The 26,755-nt window shown below is 45.4% G+C and overlaps 12 protein-coding genes across 12 annotated transcripts; 6 read left to right on the forward strand and 6 right to left on the reverse strand.

The window, feature by feature from the left end:
- Window positions 1-366: 366 nt before the first annotated feature.
- On the reverse strand, window positions 367-2,833 carry TERG_06016 (uncharacterized protein; the record flags this gene model as incomplete). Its single annotated transcript, XM_003232971.1, has 4 exons — window positions 367-1,008; window positions 1,077-1,395; window positions 1,449-2,377; window positions 2,450-2,833. 4 exons carry the CDS (start codon window positions 2,831-2,833, stop codon window positions 367-369), a joined length of 2,274 nt encoding a protein of 757 aa, XP_003233019.1.
- A 645-nt stretch (window positions 2,834-3,478) lies between these two features.
- On the forward strand, window positions 3,479-7,851 carry TERG_06017 (uncharacterized protein; the record flags this gene model as incomplete). The annotated part of the gene is made up of 3 exons (XM_003232972.1): window positions 3,479-3,594; window positions 3,666-3,866; window positions 3,927-7,851. 3 exons carry the CDS (start codon window positions 3,479-3,481, stop codon window positions 7,849-7,851), a joined length of 4,242 nt encoding a protein of 1,413 aa, XP_003233020.1.
- Window positions 7,852-7,938: 87 nt separating this feature from the next.
- TERG_06018 (uncharacterized protein) lies at window positions 7,939-8,703 on the reverse strand (the record flags this gene model as incomplete). The annotated part of the gene is made up of 1 exon (XM_003232973.1): window positions 7,939-8,703. One exon carries the CDS (start codon window positions 8,701-8,703, stop codon window positions 7,939-7,941), a length of 765 nt encoding a protein of 254 aa, XP_003233021.1.
- Window positions 8,704-8,992: 289 nt separating this feature from the next.
- On the forward strand, window positions 8,993-9,826 carry TERG_06019 (uncharacterized protein; the record flags this gene model as incomplete). The annotated part of the gene is made up of 1 exon (XM_003232974.1): window positions 8,993-9,826. The coding sequence occupies one exon, from the start codon at window positions 8,993-8,995 to the stop codon at window positions 9,824-9,826; it is 834 nt and encodes a 277-aa protein (XP_003233022.1).
- A 1,338-nt stretch (window positions 9,827-11,164) lies between these two features.
- On the forward strand, window positions 11,165-11,803 carry TERG_06020 (uncharacterized protein; the record flags this gene model as incomplete). The annotated part of the gene is made up of 1 exon (XM_003232975.2): window positions 11,165-11,803. One exon carries the CDS (start codon window positions 11,165-11,167, stop codon window positions 11,801-11,803), a length of 639 nt encoding a protein of 212 aa, XP_003233023.2.
- Window positions 11,804-11,929: 126 nt separating this feature from the next.
- On the reverse strand, window positions 11,930-12,863 carry TERG_06021 (proteasome regulatory particle lid subunit RPN12; the record flags this gene model as incomplete). The annotated part of the gene is made up of 2 exons (XM_003232976.1): window positions 11,930-12,223; window positions 12,291-12,863. 2 exons carry the CDS (start codon window positions 12,861-12,863, stop codon window positions 11,930-11,932), a joined length of 867 nt encoding a protein of 288 aa, XP_003233024.1.
- A 556-nt stretch (window positions 12,864-13,419) lies between these two features.
- TERG_06022 (uncharacterized protein) lies at window positions 13,420-14,949 on the forward strand (the record flags this gene model as incomplete). Its single annotated transcript, XM_003232977.2, has 1 exon — window positions 13,420-14,949. One exon carries the CDS (start codon window positions 13,420-13,422, stop codon window positions 14,947-14,949), a length of 1,530 nt encoding a protein of 509 aa, XP_003233025.2.
- A 329-nt stretch (window positions 14,950-15,278) lies between these two features.
- On the reverse strand, window positions 15,279-17,162 carry TERG_06023 (uncharacterized protein; the record flags this gene model as incomplete). The annotated part of the gene is made up of 2 exons (XM_003232978.1): window positions 15,279-15,573; window positions 15,676-17,162. The coding sequence occupies 2 exons, from the start codon at window positions 17,160-17,162 to the stop codon at window positions 15,279-15,281; spliced, it is 1,782 nt and encodes a 593-aa protein (XP_003233026.1).
- Window positions 17,163-18,315: 1,153 nt separating this feature from the next.
- TERG_06024 (uncharacterized protein) lies at window positions 18,316-19,092 on the forward strand (the record flags this gene model as incomplete). The annotated part of the gene is made up of 1 exon (XM_003232979.1): window positions 18,316-19,092. One exon carries the CDS (start codon window positions 18,316-18,318, stop codon window positions 19,090-19,092), a length of 777 nt encoding a protein of 258 aa, XP_003233027.1.
- A 1,095-nt stretch (window positions 19,093-20,187) lies between these two features.
- On the reverse strand, window positions 20,188-21,680 carry TERG_06025 (uncharacterized protein; the record flags this gene model as incomplete). Its single annotated transcript, XM_047748537.1, has 3 exons — window positions 20,188-20,298; window positions 20,643-21,167; window positions 21,342-21,680. 3 exons carry the CDS (start codon window positions 21,678-21,680, stop codon window positions 20,188-20,190), a joined length of 975 nt encoding a protein of 324 aa, XP_047604521.1.
- Window positions 21,681-21,962: 282 nt separating this feature from the next.
- TERG_06026 (40S ribosomal protein S24) lies at window positions 21,963-22,710 on the forward strand (the record flags this gene model as incomplete). The annotated part of the gene is made up of 3 exons (XM_003232981.1): window positions 21,963-22,039; window positions 22,279-22,526; window positions 22,634-22,710. The coding sequence occupies 3 exons, from the start codon at window positions 21,963-21,965 to the stop codon at window positions 22,708-22,710; spliced, it is 402 nt and encodes a 133-aa protein (XP_003233029.1).
- Window positions 22,711-23,595: 885 nt separating this feature from the next.
- On the reverse strand, window positions 23,596-24,771 carry TERG_06027 (uncharacterized protein; the record flags this gene model as incomplete). The annotated part of the gene is made up of 1 exon (XM_003232982.2): window positions 23,596-24,771. The coding sequence occupies one exon, from the start codon at window positions 24,769-24,771 to the stop codon at window positions 23,596-23,598; it is 1,176 nt and encodes a 391-aa protein (XP_003233030.2).
- Between the last annotated feature and the right edge of the window lie 1,984 nt (window positions 24,772-26,755).

The raw sequence follows: 26,755 nt of genomic DNA on the forward strand, positions 1-26,755 counted from the left end.
ATCATGCTTGGTTAGTAAGACGTCAAAAGTGTTTAAAGGCAGAACTATCAGTTAGTTCCTATAAAACGATATTGAATACTCCGTACAAAAATCATGAATAAGAATAATAAATATACACATTTGCTACCATAAGATACCCTAAAGCCTGTTGCATCTTGCGTGTGGTTCATCAAGTATTTATTCGTATGTACCTATCACTCACGCTAGAGTGTAGAAGACAAATATACAAGACACATGATGGAAGCGGAGATATCGGAATGTGGAAGTGAAAAGGGAAAAGGATAACGGGGGAAAAGTACCAGATGGAAAGAGGGGAAACCGAAACAAACTCTGGAAGATATCAACCTAGCTCCGATCTTACCAATTTTACATTACAATGCATGAATGTTGCTTGCACTGCTCAATGTACCCCTCGTCGTCATGTGGACTGACGATGGCGGAGAGCTCTCGTTTGACACCGTGGATTTGTATGGTCTGGTCTCCCTCGGCGTGCCACCATTTCAAGAATTGAATGCTTCCGTGCTGGAACTCCAGAGAGAAAATCTCCCATTTCCCTCCACTTACAGTGACAGTCGACTTGTCCTTTGGGAAGTGCAATTCCGGAAGGAAGATGAGAGTCGGTGCACCGGAGGCGGTAGGCGAGTCGGCAGTCAAAGATAGAGTAAAGGTGCAGTTCTGAAGGTCAAAGCCATGTTTCGTTATACGACCATGAACGGCTTCTGGGCCAGGACGTACAAATGCTTCAATAGCACGAAAGCCCCGGTGTTCTCCACCTTCTTTTAGCTGGGGCTTCGTGGTAATCGAGGCAGCAGGAAGAGCTGCTTTCAAATTACTCGGTTCAACCCGAATAGCTTGTGAGTCGGCTCTGCTCTGCGAAAATGATGGAGAGGAAGGGTCCAACGTAGTCATACCGGAGTCTAGGGATTTCGCGATTGGCAGTTCCAAATCGTCCGGGGAGTAGATTGAAAGATCCTCGCCGTTCCAGTTGTCTCCCCACTTATGTGAATTCTATTTTATTTTCCAGAAACAGTTAATGCCTATGCCTTGGATTAAGACATATAGGAAATTTCTCATACCTCACTAGCATAAGTCCAGAGACTGTACCCATTCCCCCCACAGCCCTCGATACCAAAATGGTTTGCATCCATGGCACTTATTTGGCTAGAATAATCTCCGGTCTTGTACGCATACTTGTCATCCATGTCATAAGGGATGCCTGTTTCGGTCAGCAAAAGCGGGTGATTGCCCATATTTTTATAGCTTTCTTCGCGGAGGTAATGCAGTTGGTCGCGAAAGGAACTTCGAATAGCAGTTTCACCAATTTTAAGTCCAAAGGCCGGAATCCAGTACTTTCCACGCAATATACCCACTACATCAACGTTATAATATCTGTTCCTATAGAAGAATTAATGGAAAACTGTGGCCTGTTTTTCATGACATTAACTCACCAGTGTTTTGACATCAGGGTAAGTCCATCATAAAAATGGACAGCATGGACCATGTTGGGGTCGTCATCCACAGTTCCCTTGATGGAAGGTGGGATTTCCAGGACCGGTGGCTGACAGAACATAATTGTATCTTTATGAACACTTCGTAGAGCATCACGATACTTTCGATAATGCTCTAGAAAGTATGTATTGATGAAACCTTCATAATCGAGGGCCTCGCCAGTTCTGGGGTGGGTGCCAAAGTGATTACTCCTTAAAAGAGTAAGCGTAGTAGGGTCCCAAACTCCATGTTGCGCCCAAATACATTCCCCGAGTTTCCACTGCGGATCTCTTTTCCATCCATACTGATCGGCACGGTCGACTTTCAACCAGACTGATTTGCCTTCTGGATCAACTAACGTTCTGCCTGTTTGATGTGGTCCGAATGTGCCAAACTCCCATTGAGTCACTTCACAAGGAAATCCCGCGCCTGTCATCATTCCTTGAAATGCAGTGGGAGACGTCCCAAGTTGTAACTGTTGATCGGCTGGAATGACAGAAATATCCGGTATTCCGATCATACCCCTATGAGGCTCATTAACATTCTCCCATCCAATCACTACGTCATCTTCCAAGTCCCCCGTCTCGTGGATTCTGACCGCCAGATGCTTGCAGGCAGCAATAAAATGGTTTTGAAGATAGTCTTGAATGTTCATCCCATTAATTATTGCCTTTGGAGCAAAGTCCTTCCCAGCCCAGAACAGAGTAAACATCGTTTGGCAAACAAGTCTAGTATAATTGGTACTCCAGATCATCTTTGGGAACGCTGCAGGATCCGGATACGTATTTTGGACTAAGGCAGCTTGCGTATCAGGGAAATTCCGTGGATTGAGCCCGGCGGCGTAAAGTGTCCATAATGGTGCTCCAGAACCACCTGAGAAACGGGACCACTAGTAAATGATAGTTAGCCGGAAGATCACACGGACAGGAGCTGTATTTAAAGCATGGAATCAATTACTTACCACATCCTGATGTGGATCCATATATACATAGAAACCATACGATCCTGCAATCCTTAGTAGTTCGATGGTGAACGTAATCCACTCCTCGTCGTACTGGCCTGGTCCGGCGTGCTCGACTGCTTCCCATGTAAACACATACCGGATGTGATTGTACCCCCATTTCTTTAGCCTAGAGAAATGTGTGTGCGAGTCTTCAAGAGTAAACGGCCTATTTACAAAGGAGATATCGTCGGCGTCGAAGAATCCGTTGACCTCGTGTGACGGAACATTGGGAATTCTGGGATATTTCGCTGTTGCATCCAGATTTATTCCTCTTAGGATGACTTCTCGGTTATGAGAATCACGGAAAACGTTTCCTTCGACTCGGAGTCTGAGAGGTGCCATCGGTCGTCCCGTTCACACAATAAGGCTGGCAGGTAAGGGCGTATGGTTGAGCAGGCAGCCGGACGAGCTCAACTCGATAACCAGCTGTGGGAGCAAAGTAGTTTAGGAAACCAAACGAAAGAGAAAACAGAACAAACAAAAAGCGTAACTATTAACTAGCAGATAATATCCTATATCATGCACCACATCTCACCGCCGTGTATATACTGCGTAGGTAGGGAGATGAAGAGGACGGGAAACAGTCTCTCCCAGGGAGAAACTGGCGGTTGCACCGGAAGTGCCGAGTGACCTCGTGCAGCCCAGCTCGTGGACACTTTCTGCTTTGGGGCTCCACCGATGACGCAGTGACTAAGCCATCATGGACATGTTTTAGAGGTGCCACGTGAAATCTACCTAAACTAACTACATGGATGACAAAGCATCAACTACTCCGTACTTACTTCTGCGAACCGAGAGGGCAACTCGATTTGTGAACTAACAACTCAGCTTCAAACGTTCACTTTTGTATTTGTGGGGATTATGCACTAGGAAACTGGGCTACGAGGCTGGAGGATTAGGTGGGACCTGGGACTCAGAGGGTTAGTTAACTACCTATCGAGAATTACTTCTCCAAAGGGCGAGAAAAGGCGAGCCAGCCCACGAACCATGGCTCCTAAAAGCGCTTTGAAGGCAATCAGGGCGAATATAGATGCAGGAGACTACTTTCAGGCAGCTGTAAAGGCATCTGAGCTTTGCGTTCAGGATCCCAAAAATTACCACGCGTATGTTGCTGCGGTAGTTCGTTCCCTGTCACTGCTTAATGCAACTGCTGATTCAAATGCAACCTTATAAGGCACATCTTCTTAGGCCTAGCTAGAGAGAAGCTCAACGAGTACGATGCATCTGAAACAGCGTATGAGTCCGCTGTCAAGATAAAAGATAGTGACAAGACTGCCTGGCAGGGCCTGATAGCGCTCTACGAGTCACAGGGACGGAAAAGGTTGGGGGATTATGAGACAGCTGTTGAGCGCCTCTGCAATATTTTTGCGGATACGTATGCATGCCCGCTACACCTCTTGAAGGATGATGATTAAATATCTAACCCGTTTACTAGTGAGGAGTATGGTCGAGCTCATGGAGTGCTGGAAAAGTATATCAACTTTGTGAAGTTGCAAGGATCGAAGCTTCAATATATCCATGCTCTTCAACTACAGCTACCTACTAGCCCTATCTACAAGTGTGTGGAGGGGTTGGCCCCTAGACCTTCAGAGACATATCTGCGTGTAGCGGAACTTGCTGAGCAGGAAGAGAAAGAGTTCATCAATCGTGAGATAGGGGAGCGTAGGACCAGACTAGGCGCAAGGATTGACCAGGTTACTACTGAAGTACAACGTGAAGCGTTCAACCGAAGTGTACTCAACGAGCTATACCAAGGGATTGTCGATTGGACGCATGATGACGAGACACGCCGTTACTATGAAGAAAAGCTGCTTCAGAGACATTATGACTACCTCCGCGTTCTTCCTCCCAATGAGAAACTCACAGGCAGAGAATTGGTTCTGAAGGCGGCGCACGATATGGTAATTATCAAACACCCGTTCGAGCTGGCTTGGAGAATCACATTCGATTGGACCGACACCGAAGAACTCTCTAGTCTAGATGTTACTCTGCTTAGGGATTTCATCCGCTTGTTTCCCGACCATGGCCTTAGTAAGATTCTTAATGGCTTTCTCTATACTAACCTTTCCCCATTTCCTTACCAAAGCCCATACAATGATGTTTATGGAACGAACACGACCGATAAACGTGAAGAAGACGCCCAATATATGGTAGCAGATCATCTGTTAGTAATGGCAGATGGTTTAGACCAAGCGCCTGACTCGGTCTTGGCTCATCGGATCATGGGGGTGGTATATTCTCACCTTGGGGAATTCCAGACGGTTATCAAGGTCTCTCGGAGTGGTCTGGCCATTAACTCTACAATACGGCATGACACCGGACTTGAACTCCAGAACATTGATGACTCATTGAATATCTTGCTTGCTACTGCCCTAATCCCACATCAGTCCCCTAGGCATCACCCGGAAGCTAAAGCCATATTTCAAGATATACTCTCAAGGAAGCCCCAAGAAGATAAATGCCTTCTCGGGCTAGGGCTGATCCTGGAGGAGAGCCACGACTTTGCTGCCGCTATAGACTTACTAGTTCAAGCATTGATCAGAGATGAAAATAATGTGAAGGTCCGCAGCGAGTTATTCTGGTGCAAGGTCCAAAACGGAGAACTGACGGCTGCCTTGAAAGGGTTCGAGGAAACCTTGCCTCTGGTTCAGCGCCCAGGTTCACGCTGGCATAACTTAAGGGCTGAAATTTTATACCGCATCGGTTTTTGTGAGTGGGAACTGGATCCTTCCCCTTCAGCCAGGAAAAACCGCAATGGCGCCTACTCCAAGTTTCTTGCCTCCATTCAGGCCGATATGAACTATGCACCGGCCTATTCTAGCCTCGGGGTGTATTATGCTGATTACAAGAAGGATAAGAAGAGATCCCAGAGATGTTTTCATAAAGCTGTGGAACTCTCATCTTCTGAGATATTGGCAGCTGAGCGCTTAGCACGAGATTTCGCTGCTCAAGGGGACTGGGACCTGGTTGAGGCCATTGCTCAAAGAGTTGTGGATTCAGGAAAAGCAAAGCCTTCTCCAGGATCCAAGAGGTCTGGCTATAGCTGGCCTTTCGCCGTCTTGGGTGTTGTTGAAATAAACAGACAACTCTACCCAAAGAGTATTATCCATTTTCAAACGGCACTAAGAATATCACCTAATGATTACCAGTGCTGGGTGGGCTTAGGTGAAAGCTATTATAACTCAGGGAGATATATTGCAGCGACCAGAGCATTCCGGAATGCGCAATCATTGGAATGCACTTTGCCGGAGTCTGAACGTGGACAAATATGGTATTCTAAGTATATGATGGCGAATTTAGAAAGAGAGCTGGGGAATTACGCGCAAGCAATAACGATGTACGAAGATGTCACGCATCTGAGAATTGAGGAGTTTGGGGTATCTGTTGCATTGCTACAAACTCTAACTGAGAGTGCATGGAAGGCAGTTGAGTCCGGATTTTTCGGGGAAGCCACTGAAACAGCGAAGCGAGCAATCGAGACCGGCTTATCTGTTACAAATTATCACCCTAACGGATTCAACTTATGGAAGTCAATTGGCGATGCCTTCTCTATATTTTCCTGGGTAAGCAACAAGTCATCATCATATATACCAATCGCGCCGTTTAGGGCAGTGCTCAAAATGACCTGCGACATTACCGCTTTCAATATTCTTTCCAACCTTGACGGAATTGGGGAGAACTTTGATACGTTGTTTGAAAGTTTGCTGGGTAGTAACGAAACGGCCCAGTTGATCGCCATATATTCAACTATTCTAGCCTTCAAGTATGCGCTATCTGCTACCGCAAAAGATACCCACGCTCAGGCATTAGCCTGGTATAATCTAGGTTGGGCTGAGTATAGAGCTCACATGCAACGATCATCGTTATTGAAAGGCCCAAGAAGTAATAAGCGGACGGGCTTCATTAAAGCCGCAACTCGGTGCTTTAAAAAGGCAATCGAACTTGAAGCAGGCAATGCTGATTTTTGGAACGCACTGGGTGTTGCTACTGCGTCACAAAATCCAAAGGTAGCCCAGCATGCGTTTGTTCGTAGTCTTTACCTCAATGAGCGGAATGCATTCGTATGGGCTAATCTTGGAGCATTTTATCTCCTAAACGATGATTATCAATTAGCAAATGAAGCGTTCACTCGCTCGCAATCTGCTGACCCAGACCACTCAAATGCCTGGCTAGGCCAGGGACTATTGGCCATGCTTATTGGAGATGCAATCGAGACACGGGAACTATTTACACATGCGTTTGGGCTAGGGAATTCGATTGGAGCTTTTGCAAAGCAGCAATACGCCATCACTATGTTTGATGAGATCAGCACTAGCCCCGAAGCTACCCCAGCTCAACTACTCCAACCTTTATTTGGCCTGCGTCAGCTGCGCTCCGTGGACCCTTCCGAACTATCCCATTACCATCTCTCATCACTTTTTGCGGAACGGACCGGAGACCTTGAAGACTGCATCTCAGATTTAGAGATAGTGCGTTCAGGGGTGGAGGCAGCATACGAGTCAACAGAGTCCATCGGCTCACTGCTAAAGTACGCTCAAGCATCTGCTGACTTGGCGCGAATACAGCTGGGAAGCCTTGAATATAAAAAAGCTGCAGACAATGCAGAAACAGCATTGAATCTGATAGTAGAAGAAGGGATACATGAATGCCATAGTGGACTATATCAAGTGATTAGACTATCAGCCCATTTAACAGCTGGCCTGGCATTCTACTATCTTGGTCGAATGGATGAATCTATTGAGATGTTCCGTGATGCAATTGAAGGAGCTGATAATTCACCCGATGTTACATGTCTGCTTGCGCAGGTACTGTGGGCAAAGGGAGGAGACGAGGAGAGGCTAGTTGCTCGAGAACAGCTCTTTGAGTGTGTTGAAAAATACCCAGAACACGTGGGAGCTATCACTCTGCTAGGAGTCATTGGCCTTCTAGATATGGATGAGGACACCATTGAGGCTGTAGAATCAGATCTTCAAGCCATGAGGGCGAGGAGTGATCTGAATACTCACAGCATCGGAAAAATTGTGAAGTTGCTCGCAAGCATTCCCGCTCTAAGATATGAGGCCAAAGTAGAGGCAACGCGCACCTCCGAAATGCTGAAGCAAGCCGCGACGTCGGTAATGATATCACCAAGCCAGCCACAAGGTTGGATGGCCCTTTCTTCAGTGTCTACTGAAAAGTACGCAGCCGAAATGGCTGTTCGAACAGCACTTGTCAACATTCCGCCTCGTGGAAAGATCAACGCCGAGGCTCTTTGCCAGGCATATTCACTGGTGGGGACAAGGAGAAGCGCATTAAGCGGGGTTATGGTAGCGCCTTGGTCTAAAAATGGCTGGGACGAGTTGATTCAATGTTGTTCCTGAATCTGGTCGGTCTGATCCAGCGGATTTTGCCCTTAAAAGTATTTATTTCCAGAATGTCACGACCATTCCCAGGGCTAACGGGATTATTCAACTGGTAGTTTCAGGCGGGTTCAGCGCTGATAGAAGTCTAGTTTTCCGGCCAGCTTTCCATTGGCGGTCTAATCCTTCAATTTTACCTCCAAGAACGGCGACACACTCTGGATTCAAAAGGGCCATTCCACGAGCGACAATAGCATTAGTGATCAGTAGCTTCGTTCCAATTGCCGTTTCTCCTAATTTTATTGCACCTAGAAGCTTCAACTCTATGGCTACCACCTTAGTGCCTCTGCAGTCCTGAAGGATGAGGCGATGCGGTCCCCCTAATTTTATATGCTCCTGCCCAGAACTGGCAGAGGGAGCCAATTGCCTTGCGCTTTGGCCTGGAGTGTTGATGGGGCTGTTTGCTTCTTCAACCTGGACGGCATGTGGTACTGTTCTAATAACTTCTCTACCCCTAATTGATTCACCTCTCTCAATCCTCTCAAGGGCTTCCACCTGGCTCCATACGCTGCTTCCTATGTCTTCGATGTCAAGAATTTGGACGGGAACGGGGCCAGATATACGCCTTTCTTTGATGCTGGGGTTAGAGATATCAGTAGGTAGTACGTGCCTCGCGTTCGATACTGGTATCTCAAGTGATCTCGTAAAGTCGGAGGCGAGCAGTCGGAACAATGCTGTTTGAGCCAGAGCTGGGAGAGGCGTGATTCCAGGTCGCTGGGTAGAAAGCAGCTCTGAGAGCCATACTTCAGAAACTGGCAGGGACTTCGTACTCAATAGGTGTTTCTTTATGTAGGCATGTGGTTCTGGTGTCATTTTCTATAAATGTAACTCTGAACGATGCAATGCAAAACAACAAAGTTGGATGTTATATTTGGTCATTGGGCGCGAAGTCAAACAAAAACTGCAAGTTAGGTAATCTGCTTACCTAAGTTAGTCAAGCAACTAATTACTAGTTAATTAACTAGAACCACAACTCTGAACTCCTACCTTTCTATCAAACCCCAGCGTCATACTCCTTAAGCACAAACAACAGTATTATACTTTGGATGATGCGCTTTAAAAAGTTCACCAGAATAACTTTATAACGCTTTCTAGTCGTATAATGTCAACGGTATCCTCTCCTCGCCCGTCAATAGCGTCCGCTCGATCCCCGACACCAGCATCATCTCGCCGCCCTTCGGTCGAAAGTGCCAACTTCGCATCCAGAACAGACCTTCCAAGTAATGCTCTACGACGTAACAGGGCTGCCTTACGAGAATATTATAACCTGCACCCAGGCAGAACTGAACCCTTAAATCAATCAAGGGCAAGGAGTGTTCCACCTACACCAGATGGCGCACGTCCCATAAACCAAATCTCGAACAGTGAGCTTGACAGCCCAAATTTCGATTCACATGACTATGTGTCTCATTTACTTGCTACTTCATCCTTGGCGACTATATTACGCGCCGAAAACTCCCTTGTCAGCGACATCAAGACTCTGGATGGAGAGCGAAAGGCCTTAGTCTATGACAATTACTCGAAGCTTATAAAGGCTGTTGAAACTATCGGGAAAATGAGATCAATACTAGAGGAGGAAGGAACTCCTGTTTTAATGACAAAAACGCTGGCTCCTGCAGTTGGATTTATTGCTGAGACAGCAATGTCACTTATTCGGGAGCAGCAAGCGCTAAGACCATCTACCAATAAACCAGCACAAGCAAACGAGACACGGAATGAAGCAGCAGTCAGGCCCGAAAAGGCAACCGTATTATGGGCGCTGGATTCCCCAAGACGGTTGAAGCGATTGTTGGACTCGGGGAAAAGAGGTGACGCTGAGCAAGATTGGAGTGAGATACAGTCCTTGCTTTCAAAATGGGATGAAGTTAGAGGGGTTCAAGAACTTCGAGCTGAGTGTGAACTACTCATGGTTAAGAAGGAACTGCCAGAAGCGTGAGATATCACTTCTGCCCAGTTTACGCGGATGACTTCGTCTGTATAAAAGACTAGGTGCTCCTGTTTCTGCTAAAACGAAGAAATCGAAAAGTAGGATATTTTACCTCTATTTCACACTTCTCGTAACCATCTCACCGTCTTTATATCCTGCAACGAGAACTGGTATTCAACAGCTTAACCCCATATTTCAATATTCGGGATAGTATTGAGCATATACTATCAGGGAGCTTGCAATGGTATCTTCTCAACGGAATTCAAGACTGCCAATCTTCCTTTTACGATAATATATGTCATGGACAAGAAATTCGTCATTTTGAGTGATGGCAAGGCAGGTCACTACACACTCCCCGATAACTCCATTAATGGACGCAGGTTCAGCCATTTGATGTCCGGCTAGCAGGCTGGGCTACAGGATATGTTTCCATTTCGGCGTTGTCTTCTGGCTTCTGGAACGTTATTTGCATCCCCCAGCTAACTTTGTTATTAACTACTAAAACCTATTGTTAACTAACTATCTCACCATTGGTTCATTTAGTTAGTCGCCCAACAATCAATTAACTAAGATAACTAACCCTCATCTGTATGACTGAGTTAGCTCCGTTTTCCCTACCTAATTTTTGCCTACAAAGTAACCTAGAAATATTAACATACCGCAGTACCTCTATTATAATGTCCGCCACCACAAACCCCAGCAGCATCTCTACCATATTTCTCGATCAGCCCCCCAGTTGTCTCCAGTTCTGTCCCACGGCCCCTGATTTCTTGGTGATTGGAACATATCTTTTGACGGTCGATGAATCTGATGGGAATGCGTCTTCTCCTGAGTCGACCCGCTCAGGCAGCCTTCAGTTATTCAAACTAGATACCCAAGCTTTTCGCCTGTAAGATTTTCCCTAGCAGTGTCGCCCTCTCTCACTGAGCTCCTAGTAATTTTGTTATAAATGGAAATGAATCACTCACAACGCCCAGGTGCCAGATTCAACGGCTGTCGCTCTCCCATGCCGTATTTGACCTCCAGTTTTCTATACACGACCCTTCCCTCTTTGCTATTGCATTGAGTGCAGGAAAAGTGTCTTTATATAAAATTGAGAAACACCCGCACAGCGCAGGGTCAGTTTCTATATGTCTTTTGAATACCCTCAGAGTCCGCGATGATGACACGAAGCTCGGTCTATTCCTGGCTTGGATTCCGCCCTTTCCTGTAGAAGCGGACGATAGTGTAACACCTATTGTTGGTTTTGCCGTCTCATTTTCTGATGGACAGATCTCTGTATTCCGAAAGGACAATGCATACCCTACTATAGAGCAAGAGTCGATAAAAGAGATTTGCGTGGAAGGTATGCCAATAGAAGTATGGTATCTAGCATTTCAAAGGCGAGACGATGGTCAACTTTCTCTTTTCAGTGGAGATGATTTCAATCAAGTTCGGAAAATCACCTTTACGAATGACCCAGATTTTGACATCGACTCTGTTCCGATGAATGACCGGGGACGTTATCATGAAGGTGGGGTTACTGCCATCTTGCCACTATGCAACCAAGATGGAGAGCCAATTATTCTCACGGGAAGCTATGATCAACACGTTCGAATCTATCAGTTTGGAGTTCGCAAACAAGTTCTTGCTGATTCAAATCTCGGTGGAGGGGTTTGGAGACTGAAACTTCTCCGAGTTGAGAACAATTCCTTGGAGACATCGCAGAGGTTATTGACTAGCTATCTTATCCTTGCTAGCTGTATGCACGGCGGTGCCCGTGTAATCAGTGTAGTTCATTATTCGAGGCACCCAGAGGCCGGGAGTACATGGGGTATCAACATCATTGCTCAGTTCACAGAGCATAAGAGCATGAATTATGCTTCAGACGTCTGGCAGAATTACGACGAGCCATCTAAACTGCTATGTTTGTCAAGCAGCTTCTATGATAAAAGGATTTGCATTTGGGAAGCCAAGATACAAAATGATGAGAAGCAACCCGAATGAACGAGAAATAAAACATGATACAATGGTGACCGTGAAAAATAATGAAAGTTACTGACATTCACGCTTAGTTCTCGAGAAGTGTAATATCAAAAATGGTATCTGTTTTTCTTCTTTCTGTTTTTCTTGTTAGACTATAGTTTCAAGGTCCCTAGCGTATCCGATCGTATTTTCGATTACAGATCCCGTTGTTAATGTGATTTCTTTGCCAGTCTTCTGAGGAGTGTTCTGCTCCTCCTGGTCTTGTTGACTAGGGAAGTATACCCGCCCATCCTTCAAAGTCCACCCTCGTTCTTTAGCAAACTCCACAACGGCGCCTTCGGAGTCGAGGAACAATAGATTTTTGGCATTAGAGACGGGAAGTGATGGGTATGCCTTTTCAGAGCAGTCTGCAATTTCGCTTCGGATGGTACCAACTAGTATCTATCCACGGAAAGTTAGCGTCTGTTACCAAGACTGAAAGTAACGAAAGATGGAAGGGTGGTAATACTGATGAGAATAGCCCAAAGTCTTCTGATGGAACTCTTTCAGACTTAGTCTCACGCCAGACTTTATCATAACTACCTTCCATCAAGCTCCTCTCCAGCTCAACGGGGTACTTAATGTACGGGTCAGTCTCCACGGGATGGCCCTTCAAAGATGCTTCCACCACCAGGCCCTCCAGGACAGTGTGAAACTCCGTGTTGTTTCCCATGCTCAAGAGCAACAGCAAGTAGAGCCCGGTTATCTTGCTTCGTTGGCTCGTTTTTAAGTTTATCTCAGCATCCTCCGCAAAGGCTGCCTGTAGGTGCCTTTCAGTGTCGTAAAACGGCTGTAGTTGCTGATAATATCGGGTAAAGGAAGGGGCATCTTTCTGGCGTATTGATGTGATAGCACCAAGCTCAAGGATTTCACGAGCAAGGGAGACGAGTGGATGAGGGGTCGAACTGGTGGGAATGAGAGCATTTAGCTGGAGAAGTGCTCGCTTTGCACGAGTTAAGAGCGCGGCCGTTCTATCCACATGCTTCTGACCTAGAGTCTGGTGCAAGTCCCGAATCATAGCACGGAGCTCTTCGTAGGCCATGACGAAAGTGTTGGTAGATCAAACGAGGAGCCAACCGGGGCAAGCAAAACTCAGTGCTCAAGTGCTGCTGAGTAGTATGGTAAGTGTCGGCAGCTTTATTGGCCTCTGTCGCGGTTGGTAATGATAGAGCTTAGGTAAGGGGGCCCGCTTATGTAAACATATTAGCGGCTAGACGTTTATCCTTGCAATATTAATCACGTGATATAGGCTGAGTCATTTCATATGGTGGCTTGGACCAACTGCTTAAAATAACAACATAGGGTACTAATATTTAACACGCACGTATGAATAAGAATAAATCCGGGTCTATCAATTCTTTGACAGCAATAATAAGAGGGGTCACCACGTCTGGCGGCGCATCTCTTGTCCAAACTCCGTGCCGAGCGCCGCTTCGGACGTACCATGCACCCCTCACCCATGCTGCTATAGCGACTGATTATTGACGCATTGCAAAAGTGGATGTCGTTGGTTCAATGTTGGCGATTTCCGACTTGAATTCGTCGGCCCACTAGCCAACACTTTGGGCCACCTATCTCACTTATACAATTGGTGACTGATGCCTGCTGACAGCGTTTTGGCTCGCAAGCCCAACAATTTCCTTGAGCGGCATCTGACAAATGCTACTTTAATTACAGGTCAGATAGACCACAGTGAGGATGAAATGCGAAAGGAGCCGAAACACATATATGTCAGACAGCGCGCAGTGATCGACGACCGTCCATGCTCGTGTTATATGCAGCAGGTTGATCATCTCAACGCTTCAACCATTCATACTTACTTTCCAACCAAGAAAAATAAGCAGCGTGAATCTGGAGGATTCACGCCTCGTCCCCCCAAACCCGAAGTGGTTCTTGGCGTAGTTTCGATTGTAGTACAACGCCAATGCCATCTGCTCAGCCTCTCTTGTATTAATTGTTTTTTTTTTTTTTCCCCTTACCATTCTGAAGCCAAGCCAGTTGGTCTGGACGAGAGATATAAAGCGGTTATCCACCCAGTCTCTATCAGTGAGATTCCAGGAGCTTCAATTCCACTCGATCTCCAGCACTCCAGCACTCTAGCCCATAACTCCCATTTATCTATACCGCTCAATATGACTTTTGCAGAGTCCTTCCTTCAAGGCTTCTCTACCGTACACAACTCAATAGGGTATAAAAAAGGATACAATTTTATCCTTTGGTTTATATTTGCTGGAGCCCTCCTTGGATTCACTCTTGCTCGTTTTTCATTCCTGAACTTTGACGTCTTTGAGAGCGATTCTGTTCCCGGTCAATGGTACTTCACGCGCATGGGCCGTGATAAAGTTGGTCTCCTTTTGCATCTTGCCGCTGTGCTACCATGTGGAATTCTTGTCATCCTCCAATTTATTCCGATCATTCGACACAAGTGGATATTGCTCCACCGTATCAATGGCTACATCATCTTTATCCTGCTTTTGATTTCACACGCGGGCGCTCTTATGATTATGGAACACTCCTTTGGTGGCGGTGTGGATATCCAGTCTGCTGTGATTACACTTGTCATAGCCTGCACAGTTTCCTTCTGCCTCGCACTCTACAACATCCGCTATAAGCAACTCGAACAACATCGTGCCTGGATGTTACGCACTATGTTCTACATGGGCTGTATCATTACGATCCGAATCTGCCTCATCATCTCTGCATCTATTCTGGGAGCCCTCCCGAATCTACGCCACGACATATGGTCATGCGATCAAGTCCGGTTCACTTTCTTAAATGGTGCTTCAGATGCTCTTACTGCTTCGGAAAAGCTAGCAAAGCTCTTCCCACAGTGTACTACGCCAAACTCTACAAACATCATGGTTCCGGTTCCTGCTTCGCTTAACCTAAGCAACCCTGCTTCAGCTGGTGCAGCATTCAACCTCAGTTTCGGTACAGGTATCTGGATATCCTTTATGCTTCACGCCCTTGGTGTTGAAATATATCTCCGTCTTACCCCTAAGGAAGCAGAGCGTCTTCGTCAGATCAGTTATGAGCGTCAGCTGGCTGCTGGTTTCAAGAATCCAGGCAGCGCAGGCTTGGTTGTTGAAAAATTGGGAGATGCGGATCCATGGAAGGGGCCCGTTTAGAACTGTCCTCGTGTGTGCTATTCAAGTGTATTTCATTTGTTAAAGGTGTTGAAATGTCGTCTTTCCATAATTTCGAGTATTGCTGTTTGTTGATAAAATAGAGAGACATGGTTGACAGGTTTACAATTTTGCATTATATGATTTTGTCCCGAGAGTGCAGTATCACCGGTAACCCATCGACTGATTACGTATAATCACCATTCAATGGAAGATTGCCAAATGTGGAAGATATTACAAAAAAACAACCCGCAGGCCTTTGGCATATTTCATCATTGCAAACATCAGTAAAATCAGGGCAAAGCTCCTCGTTATATATTATTACTATCGGGTTATTCCATATGTTGAACTATCTTAGCTAACATTCGAAAATTAGGCGTTCCAACTCCAGTTACCGGGTCCCAACCTTCGGTGGCATTCCAGCTTGCATACAGCACCGCCGGAGTACTCCTGTTAGTTGAACTATAGCCAACGCACCCCTTCGATCCTCCATGAACAATGTCTGTAAAGCCTTTCCTGCCCTTTCCGTATATGAAAGGATTTAAATAGCCCAGGACTGGCTTATTGGCGCGTAAGCGGATGGCATTGAGATTGGCAATAATGGCGGCGAAGGCGGGAGCCGATGCACTGGAGAGTTAGTAAATTCGGATACTTATAACACTGGGGCAACCAACTATTTACAGTACACCCGAAAGTATATCTAGAACTAAGGATGAACATCTAACTAACCTTGTTCCAGAAACCATCATCATTTTTCCGTGGTCATAGATTGCAAAATTGGCCCCTTGGGCTGAGACGTCGGGAATTCCACGCCCTTTAGGATTATAGAGCCCTTTCCACCGATCTCCAAGTTTATTTAAATAATGCTGAACAGCATCACTTTGGTATCTTGGACGAGAATGGCGATCTGAAAATCCACCGGATGAGAACTCAATAGCTCGCTCGGGGTTGATTTTAAAAGTTGCGCCAACAGAAGTGACAAATGGACAGCTGGCCGGGAAAGTAGGATTGAAGCGGGTAACCTTATTTTTACCATTTGTTAAGCAAGATGAGCCGACACCACTATCTCCGCTACTGAAAATAACCGAGACGCCTCGAGCCCCTAGTTGAGCAAATAGGTTGCAAGTTGCATGGGAAAATCTTTCAGGTACGCTCTGTTCACTTTCTCCATAGGATGTTGAGAGGACTGCGGGAAGTGCTTCCTGAGGTAAGCTTAGAAGGTAATGTAATTGATCCAGGTATGGTTCGTTTGAATTATGTTCTTGTTCAGGTTGATCAAGATCCGGAACAAGGGGGCCTCTGCCGCTAGTTGTATAAAAGACTGCTGATGCGTTCGATAGACTAAGAGCGTAGTCAATGTCTAGGCTTGCTTCAATGCTGTTTCTGGTGGAGTTTTGTAAATTTTGGCCGCTTCCAATGTGTACCACAGAAAAGTTAGCACCTTTCATTTCAGGTGCATAGAGCTCAAGAAATTTGTGAAAGTCGCTATATCGGGCGTATTGGTCCAGATATCCCGAGACCCCAATGACATTTCTGCAGTCCGGTTTGGCTACGTAATCTCCCATTTTGTAAAGCTCTCGTAAACATCTCGGAGTTATCGTAGCATTGCAATTTTCGGTTGCATTACTAAATAAATAGATGGCTTGTAGGCTAGCGATCGAGTTGGCGTATTTCTTTGGTTTACCGAATTTCGTAGTCGGTTGGATCATATAAACATGGCGCGCCAGGCGGGATGGGACGGAATATTTTAAAGTCCTTATTATGGAGATTCCTGGGTCTTGTACGTCATGAAAGTGATAAAACCGGGTTTGGAGCATCCTTTCAGCTTGGGATATTGAAATGACAAAATGTATCCAGTCTCCGTCGTCCACAATTGACCGTTTAGGAACGCCAGATTCTTCAAGCCAGGATAATATCAAGGCAGAAGTCTCCCGGCGTGGGCGGAGAAGACCTTTCAGATCCCTCCTGGACAAGTGCTTGCCATAGTTTCGATGACCTGGAGTTGAAACGTCGAGAACTATTTGCTCAAATGTACGAGTGTTCTGTTGGCCCACAGCCAAGTTCATGCGAACGGAGGTTTCGGGGGACGGGGGATTCCCCTGAATCCATCCTTCAGGAATGGCAGGAAGATCTTCAACAACAGTGCGATATGTATTTGGCAAGGCTACCACCATAGCAAGGAAGAGAGGTATAACATTGTGCCATCGTAGTAGCATCTTTAAAAAATCTGGCTGATATTCATGCCCCAGATGCACTGGCCGAGCGATATTTGATCTCAGTACTCACAATATCAACCAGCAGAGATAGGTACTCAAAATCAAGGACTAGAAACGGCAGCTCTTTTTATAGTGATGTAAATGAGGGGGCTGCTTTCTTGTGACAGGGCTATGCTGTTCAATCGATTGTATTTACTATGAATATTAGGTCGTACCTGTGGCACGGGCGAGAATAAGAGGACTTACAGTATATAAAACCCCGCTTCACTTGTACTATAGTCGGCCGAGCAAAGAGAAAACCACCATTCATAGCTCACAGCCCTTAGCCTTTATATCCAGATAACTATTTCACATAGTTTTATGGGGTGAAATTGTTTAACACATATGTTTTCCGGTTCTAGTGGAGGTATATATACACCAAACAGCCTTGGGACCTTGAGGAGTATATCTTGATAAAAGCCTAGAAGCATGGTTAGCTAGTATAAGTCTTGCATCCCTAATAACTTGTGAAATTGAGCAGAGTAATAACCTTCCACTATTCATTATTGCACCAGCTGGTCTTGGCGGTAACCGACAGACAGGCGTGATGTTCCTACAAGTTAAGGGGTTTCAAGTTTCAAAATCTGCAGACCAACTGGTTATTGTAACAAGCTGTAGGGGAGGAATTGATCGTGGCTGTCGGACTTACACTTGAAACCATTTTATGTGCAGGTTGGAGGGATTTCTTTCCTCGACCTTGAATTAAAACAAAACCATAACTAATTTAAGCTTTAACATTAGTTAAGAGAGACTCACTAGTTAACCTTAACACTTCAAACCAGACAAAAAAGAAAAGTTAATAGCACGTGACAGTTGCTATTTGAAACTCTAATTGTCGTCTCTGAGGATAGTGGAAATCCTTCAACATCCATGGGTGGTAAACGGCCACCGAATCCAACAGCCCGATCGTAAATTCGAGCTTATTAATTATCCTAGCCATGAATGAAGGCAGCTACGCAATATCATCAGGCCGATAGTCTACTGCCACTAGGCACATGATTAATGCTATATATATCAGCCAGCTCCCGCATCCTTTTCCGCTTTTCCTGCCTGGCGGTCGAGAAATTAGAGTAACCCCCACACAGCATTCAAGTTGCTACATTTTGCTGTTGCAATGGCTCCTAACACCATATATATTATCACTGGAGCCAGTAGAGGCATTGGCCTGGGTCTCGCGTTGGCATATGTTGCCCGTCCCTCCACCACTGTCATCGGCATCGTTCGTAACGAATCTAGCGCTTCTGCACTTCTGGAAGCTATGAACCAGTCTCCCAGGGGAACGAATAGCGTGCTTCGGATTGCCCAACTTGATTTCTCTATGAGACTCACGCCACAAACCATTCGCGAACGTATCAATATGGCCGCGGGCGATTTAAACCATGTCAACACGGTGATATGTGCTGCTGGCCATGTCACCGCTATAATGCCGACTGTTGAAATGACCGCCGACCATCTGCGGGAGTGCTTTGAGATTAACACCATTGGGCCTTTGATGGTCCTCCAAGCCGTCCGAGACCTACTGGAGAAGGGAAATGGCGCAACAGGGCTACCGCCAAAGTTCATCGTTCTCTCCTCATCTGTCGGATCCATTGGGCAAATGGAACCTTTTCCTGGTGGTGCATATGGTCCAAGCAAAGCTGCAGTCAATTATATTGCGAAGTCAATTCATCTCCAGATGGCCCAGAGTGGACTTGTTAGCGTAGCGCTTCACCCAGGATGGGTACAGACGAAGATGGGCGACTTTATGGCGAAAGCATGGAACTATGCTGGCGGGCCCCCTGACACTCTCGAGGAAAGTGTTAAAGGCATTATTACAATCGTTGATGAGGCCACCCGTGTTAGATATTCTGGGAAGTTTATAGCTCAGACTGGAGTGGAGATTCCGTGGTAGTTAACGGGTGGATGCTAGACTTGATAACCCCTTGAGGTAATATCTTTGGCCAAAGAGGGTGCATGAACTCGCTAGAGCCTTCCCTCTTAGGTAAGGAGATATGTTTCGGATACATCCTGCCTTGGTAACAGTAGCAGGGAGGCCTTTGAGATATGTATGACCACAGGTCTTTAAATTGTTCGAGGATAGAGGTGCCACTGGTGTAGTCAACACTCTAGTTATATTTTTGCTACTGAGTTAACTAGTTTTAGTTAATTCATCCTCGAACGCCAAAAACAGATGTTTGGCATTTGAGAGCAAAATACCACCGCAAGCCACTATCACCCCAAAGGCCTTGAATAGTAAATGGACCATCTGCTGAAACTCGTTGTTGGGTGTAACTATGCAGTGACCTGACAGATTGCTTCCCTGTAACATAATATGCAACGTGCATAAAATCTTGTCAAACAAGGTACAAATGCAACCTAGGAGGATAACGATAACTAACTAGAGACTAAAAGCCGTACTTGAACTAAAATAATTGTATATATCCATATGTAGCACCAGCTAGTTATATACAAAGGTTCCATATACAGGCGTTAGGGTTTAACTCTAAAGCCACAGCATATCGGTGATACGTGAAGTCAGTGTGGGCTAGGAAGCCATTGTGTACACCATATTATTTCCCCTGGCTAGGACGGCCGTGAGCTATGAAAGTAGTGAACTTCTCATCAGCTTACGAGACAGGATGTATAGCGTAGCGCATGCGAGCACAACACGATAATAGTACGTCAAAGGGGGAACAACAGGTTCTATTTCAAACAATTACCGTACGTAGGGTATTCCTTTACTCCTTTAAGATCTCAGTAGATGGAAAATATGCAGCACGGTAGAGACGGAAAATATAAAGTCAAGCATACGAGATATATGGGAAAGCTAGTGGACCTGCTTTGATCTGAGAGTTTGATGCTATTTTAATACCTATATTAAAAGCGAGTTTACTCAAAACGCCAGTAGGCAATAGTGACGGAAGGCAGCAGACTAGGAATGAGGAAGACGTGTTGCATCATCAAGAGCGGACATACTACTAATTCTGATAGGAAAATCACGTAGGTCTTAGTCTAACCTGGTCGTGCGCGGCGATATTACTTTGTATGTTAGGATAGGAATACTAGTACTGTGAAAAAATCCATCCTGGGCCTCCTCTGGGGGCGACTCAAAGGCGACCTGGCAGGCTAGTAAGTTAGATGCCGCTGAAAGCAAGAGACATTAGCAGACGTGACCAACAGCGCATAAATGCGAGAGTAACAATGTAAAGGGCAGCTCGTACCGCAGGCGCTGAGGAACGCGTTGAGAGTTTCCTGGTTACGAAGAGTGGCTGAGATAATAAACGCCTTGAGATGATAGTTATCAAACAAATCCTGCAGAGTCGATAAAAAAAGTGGTATCAAGTCCATGTCATAGAGCTAGTGCTCGGCATATGGACAGCAATGGGAGCCGTGCCCACGTCACGGTTATTAGCGATCTACTCAAATATTTCTTATAAAAGTGCATGGTTCAACTATGCATACCAGGTCAGCCCCTAACGCGGTGTCAATGCTGACACACTGTCCATTGTCCTGCACGTTATCGGGGCATTCCAGTGGAGTACCCCATTCCCAGATAGAAGCAGTAATCTTCTTCGAATTTAATTTGTTCCAAGAAACGCATTCTTGAATATTCGCAATCAATGCTGGTTCCCGATCTGTTGCTATTACTCTGCTAGCGCCGAGGCTCTTTGAGCAGTACATGGACACAAGCCCTGTTCCCGCTCCTAATTCAAGAACTTTTTTTCCAGTAATAAACTCTTTGCCAGTTTGAGTGGAAAGAAATGTTCCGAGATGCAAGGCCGCTTCCCAGGTCCGAAAACCAGTAGTTCCTGCCGCGAGGATCAACCCTCGATTTTCTAGCGTAATGACGCTCTCGTCGTGTTTAGAACCCAGTAACACAGGCGGTTTGTACTTGATGTAGGACAACTGTTGGGTTTGTTCAAGCGGTGACAGCTTAGGGCGAGAAATGAGAATACCCCAGGTCGTCATGAGATCGTCTAGGATCTCCTAAGAATAGAAAAGGAGAAATTTTCACCGGTCAGAGTCTTAAGCAGCAAACCGGTTAAGAATGCATAACTGAAAGAAGAAGACGAGAATTCACGAGAAAGATATGTAATTTTGTCGATGTATCATGAAGAAGAATATGGGCAGGAAGGAAGGGGGTTTGTGCGGACTTCGTACATCCTCCTCAGGGTCAGTGAACGACTCCTCAATTGTCGACAAGATCATTTTAAGGACTCGAGTACGGTAGTTCAATGGCGGCAGAGGCCATACTGTGTCTTCGCAGAACATATTCTGGTTGATCCATTGTTGCACCGGTAGCTGTAGCAGTACGTTGCCTGGTGGAAAACGCAGGCTCCGCACCTCGACTGCCTGAAAATACTGCGCAGCAAGTATTCTGAGGCCTGACGCTTCATTGGGGGACACCAATTCCATGGCTAAGGCTGCCTTGCTCCAGTCTATCTCATCGCCTCGTAGTCGACCAAACGTCTCCGGTCGTGTATTTCCAGTGTCGTTCATGGAGCTTTGTTGGCTTGGAGAGTCGGTTGTTGGAGTTGTTGGATGCGACGCTTACCTAATCCAATCTAACCGCGTCCGGTTGGCCCTAACCGAAAGCCCACACCAACATAAGGACGTAAAAAAAGTCGAAATTAAGCTGTCAAAAGTTCGACGACAGCGACAAAACATTCGACCGCAGCAATCGACAACGCCTCCCATCGACCAACGCTGCACGGATCTTCTTCGCTCTGAAGATTCTGTTTAACGTCCATCGGAGGCCTTCTCGCATCACGCTCCGACATCATGGCTGACGCTCCCGTTACCCTGCGGACTCGCAAGTTCATCCGCAACCCGCTCTTGAGCAGAAAGCAGATGGTTGTGTAAGTGACTGCTTTCTATGTTTTCACGCTCACGCTCCCGGCATAGTCGATATAGCCCGCTCGAGATGACGAGGAAGATTTCGGGAGAGAAGAATGCAGAGGAATATAGCAGGAAAGCGACAGATACACTGGAAACGTGAATAGGCGGCAGGGTCTTGAAACGTCGACCAATTTTGCGCATTTGAGGTTTGCATTATAGAATACAGTCAGCTAACGAGGACGTTATATCTGGGATATAGTGACATCCTTCATCCTAACCGCGCAAACATCTCTAAGGATGACCTGCGGACGAAACTCGGAGAACTCTACAAAGCCAACAAGGACCAAATATCAGTATTTGGACTCCGCACCCACTATGGTGGTGGAAAGACCACCGGCTTTGCTCTTGTTTATGACTCTACTGAGGCCTTGAAGAAGTTCGAGCCCCGTTACAGACTCGTTCGCTATGGCACTGTCGACAAGATTGAGCGACCAAGCAGAAAACAACGTATGTTTCCCTACCGCAATACCCCCGTTAAGAAGTTTAGTAGAAGGCTGCGGTCTTCTTACGCCATTCAAAAGTTTATGACTGACACATCCTTTTTCTTCATGTAGGCAAGAGCAGCAAGATCAGAGCTAAGAAGCTCCGAGGAACGGCTAAGGTTAAGGGTGTCAAGAAGGCCAAGAAATAAGCTACTCGCGGGAAGTTGCCGGTTTGGCGGTTGGATTGGAGTCTTGCACCTTGAAATTTGCCTTGACGAACAGCACTTCAGAGTTGCTCGGCATTCATGTCCCAAGACAATCAACGGTGTATGCTAGCTACGAATCAAAACCAACGGGTGGCTTACTTAGGCGGCGTCACCAGATGGATAATCAAATTCCAAAATGTTTCCATTTATCTTCCTTTGAAATTCATCTTTGCCCCCTCCCCCGTCTAGATGTGAAATACAAGAAGCCCCGATAGTTTATTTGAGCTCAAGACTGATGGATCATTATCTTGTTACTAGAGACATGGGCGCGTTTATACTGTTAATCTCAACTGATATGAAATTACTCAAAATAAATGCAGAGATATAATTCAAATGAAATCGGGAGAAAAGTACGCCTTATCCGTTACGACCACTTCCAATCCCATTAAAGACCCGGAAAAACGAGGTTCCAACCTATGAAACGAGTCTCATGACAAGTAAAACATTTCCATAAGAGTCGCAAAGAGTTTTGTGAAGGAAATTATTGTTGTAAATAGGAGAGCAAGATTTTGGCTGCAAAAGGCGGAGGTGATAGAAAAGGTAAAAAAATCAATCAGACCCAGGATCGCCTCAAGAGATATTCTCGTAGCGATTCCTACCCCGGACATTGTGCAGTAATGGGCATTCTGTTCTTTGTCTGTACCTCACAAGTAACAAAGAATTCAAGAATATTGGTTTTCGGAGAAAGTACACATCGGGGGCTTGAGTACCCAAGTCATACCGACATGGAGAAGAAACGGTGGAGCGACACAGCGCTACGTATATGGAGTACATGCAGTCATGAGAAAGGAGATGCGGCCAAGTACTACCGTAAAGATTGTTGCGAATTTAATAGCAGCTCGAGGTGCCCGCTGTCAATTGAGGAGAAACAGCGACTTTATCCACTGAGTACATGTTTCCTGCCGATGTCGGGTATTGTGGTCGTTCGTACACTTCACCACTCACGAGCATGCCCCCTGCTGGCCTTATTAAACCTGGTCGATGGCTCCTGTTTGTGGAATGGACATATTCTGACACGCATGTATCTGTGGAACTTTTGATTCTGGTCGTCTTTTTAGTGAAGTGCGGCTCATCTGTGCCCTGTTGAACGTTGACAGAAGTATCAACAGCTTCATTGACCAGAAAAGGGGCAGAAGTAACGCAGGCTTGAAGGGCGCTGGAAAGTGGAATGTATCCAAACCCGCAATCAATAGGGCTTGGGGACAGCTTAACATTGACCGAGAGAGCCGCAGACGTATCACTGCTCGCCATTGGCCGTGTACTATCGCCGTCAGCTGCCAGTTGGTAGGCTTGTTTGTATGTAGCGGCGATGCTAGAACACATAGTCGGGCTGGTTGAACTGGTACTCTCCATGATGGCTGCAAGGGTATTGTTACGGCCAGTTGCCGGGTTAGGCAAGGTTCTATCTTGCCCCGAAGACAGTGAGCTCATGACGGGAAAGAGCGTGACGGTTTCACTGGACGTACATTTTTGAGATGGGCGTCCGAGAAATGGAAAACTCGGCGATAGCGAACCGCTTCCATCATGATCGGGGTACGTCCCTGCATTTGTAGGGTCCAGTGTCGTTGGCAATCGCCAGTTCCTAGTTGGAGGAGAAGTACCACAAACAGCACTTACTCCTGCTCCCGTTGAACTTGGAAGAACGTAGGAGGAAAAGGGAAGATGATACACTCCTTCCTCTCCATATCCAAATGGATAATTTGGGGAGTAGTAAGAGGTTCTGTTAGCCAGAGCGTGCTGCTCCGAAGTAGTTCCATATTCGAGCCCTGGCTGCACCGCGGTGTAGGCTGGTAATCCAGCGGAACCGCCGTGGATGGATAAAGAATTTGCTCTTAGAATGTGAGCATCATAAGCTGCTTGTTGCTGGCCGCAGTTACCTGGGGAGCTCGAAGAATTTGAAAATGGATACGCCCACGAGGAATAGCTGGCCTTTGTCTGAAGTGGGGAAGAATTGACCTGCGTTGAAGTTAAAATCAGGGTCATGGTAAGGGAGGTGACATGCATTTCACTTAGATGGATAGACCAACCCGTAAAAACAGACACCCTGTTGTTCCGGAGCTCTTGCAATTCGAACACGCTTCACCATTGCCGAGGTCACCGCTACATTTTATTTTCCTCCTACGGCATCTTGCGCACTATAGGCGCCCAGCGCCAGTCAGTAGGTATATGTATATAGTAAAGGCCAAAAATATCATACCGCAACTTGGGTGCGGCGCCGTTGGTTAGGGCCGTTGGTTTTGCCTTCACAGTCCACGGCTGACCGATTTTGGACAAAGCTTCCGTCAGAAGCACATTCGCTTTCCTCTCGCTTAGGTTGCGTAGCTGGGCTTGCAATCGGGTGTGTTCGCTGCAAAATTTGTCTCCCCCTGACTCTTGTAACAAGTGCGATCCATGGCCTGCAACATCTAGAGTTATCAGTGCTGTTTATAAAGGTGTTGCTTGTATAAATTAGAAAGAGCTCGGCGTGTGTAACATATCACTGATAATCTTCAAGGTAGTTCTCAAGCCAGGAGTAGAAAAGTGAACAGAATCAAGAGTTATGGCAGGAAAAAGATAGAATTGAGTTTTGAGGTTGGGATATAGTTCTTCGGAGACCATTTGTAGATCCGGGAACTTCTGGGAGGGAGAGTGTTTTAAACCCAAGGCAACACCCCGTGTTCTTCAGAGAGTTCTGGTGATGTACTTCACCATACCCTTGTTCCAGAACATGTTGATGGAGAGTAAAGGTGTTGGCTTACCGAAGTTTGCCTAGCGCCCCAGCAATTGTTTTGAAACTTTGTAGTTCAAGTAGAGATTGGAGGTTGTATATCGGTTTGATAGTGACTGGCTTCTTTATTATGTTCCACCAGAGCACTGTAGGTCCCCGGTAGCACTATGCCGCAGGGTCTCAGTGGGTATAAAGTAACATCTGTGCAAGAATCCGCTAAGAACTTGACGATTTGAAAAAATTGATAATAATAACAATAATATAAGTAATATCAAAAAATAAAAAATAGAAATAAAATAAAATAAAAACCCAAAAAACCAAAACCAAAAATGAAAGTAAAAGTAATAATAATAATAATAATAATAATAATAATAATAATAATAATAATAATAATAATAATAATAATAATAATAATAATAATAATAATAATAATAATAATAATAATAATAATAATAATAATAATAATAATAATAATAATAATAATAATAATAATAATAATAATAATAATAATAATAATAATAATAATAATAATAATAATAATAATAATAATAATAATAATAATAATAATAATAATAATAATAATAATAATAATAATAATAATAATAATAATAATAATAATAATAATAATAATAATAATAATAATAATAATAATAATAATAATAATAATAATAATAATAATAATAGAAAATTAGTGGAATATCATAAAATAGCGGTGATATAAGGTGGTGTGGTGTGAGTTAGTGTCACGGGAACATGTCACACCTTGTCAAATTGCCCTCTTGGTACCAGACGAATAACTGCAGAATGGGGGTAACGGTCTTGATATGGGAAATATATATGGAGCAAGTCCAGGGACTTCACTCAGGGCCATGCCATCTTATGTACCTCTCCCTACTTGCAGTAGGCAGGGACACTATGTGGTTCATCTTCTCTTGCCTTGGACGGTTGAAAGACAAACAAATGAGAAAAAGAATGCATAAACGGTCCTTTCTTCGACTGGAGTGAAAGATTGTGGTTTGAGCAAGTAACCGGTCAGAGCGTTTGTCATCGAGAGATATATGTACAGGGCCTCCTGAGAAACAACGATGGATGTAGCTGATAGTTTGGGTGAGGCATGTTTGCTAACTTGCGTAGCGGCTGTTATTATTGGCTGGATGCAACGGGCAGCGCCGCGTCAAGAATTGTAGGAGAAGCAAACATCCTCGGACTTTGGCGTGGAGCAGAAAAAGTTCTCTCTGGGTGACCTGGGGATGGAAGCGTGGCGTTTATCGTTTCTTTTCG

The sequence above is a fragment of the Trichophyton rubrum genome (assembly GCF_000151425.1).
Source record: "Trichophyton rubrum CBS 118892 genomic scaffold supercont2.7, whole genome shotgun sequence".
NCBI lineage: Eukaryota > Fungi > Ascomycota > Eurotiomycetes > Onygenales > Arthrodermataceae > Trichophyton > Trichophyton rubrum.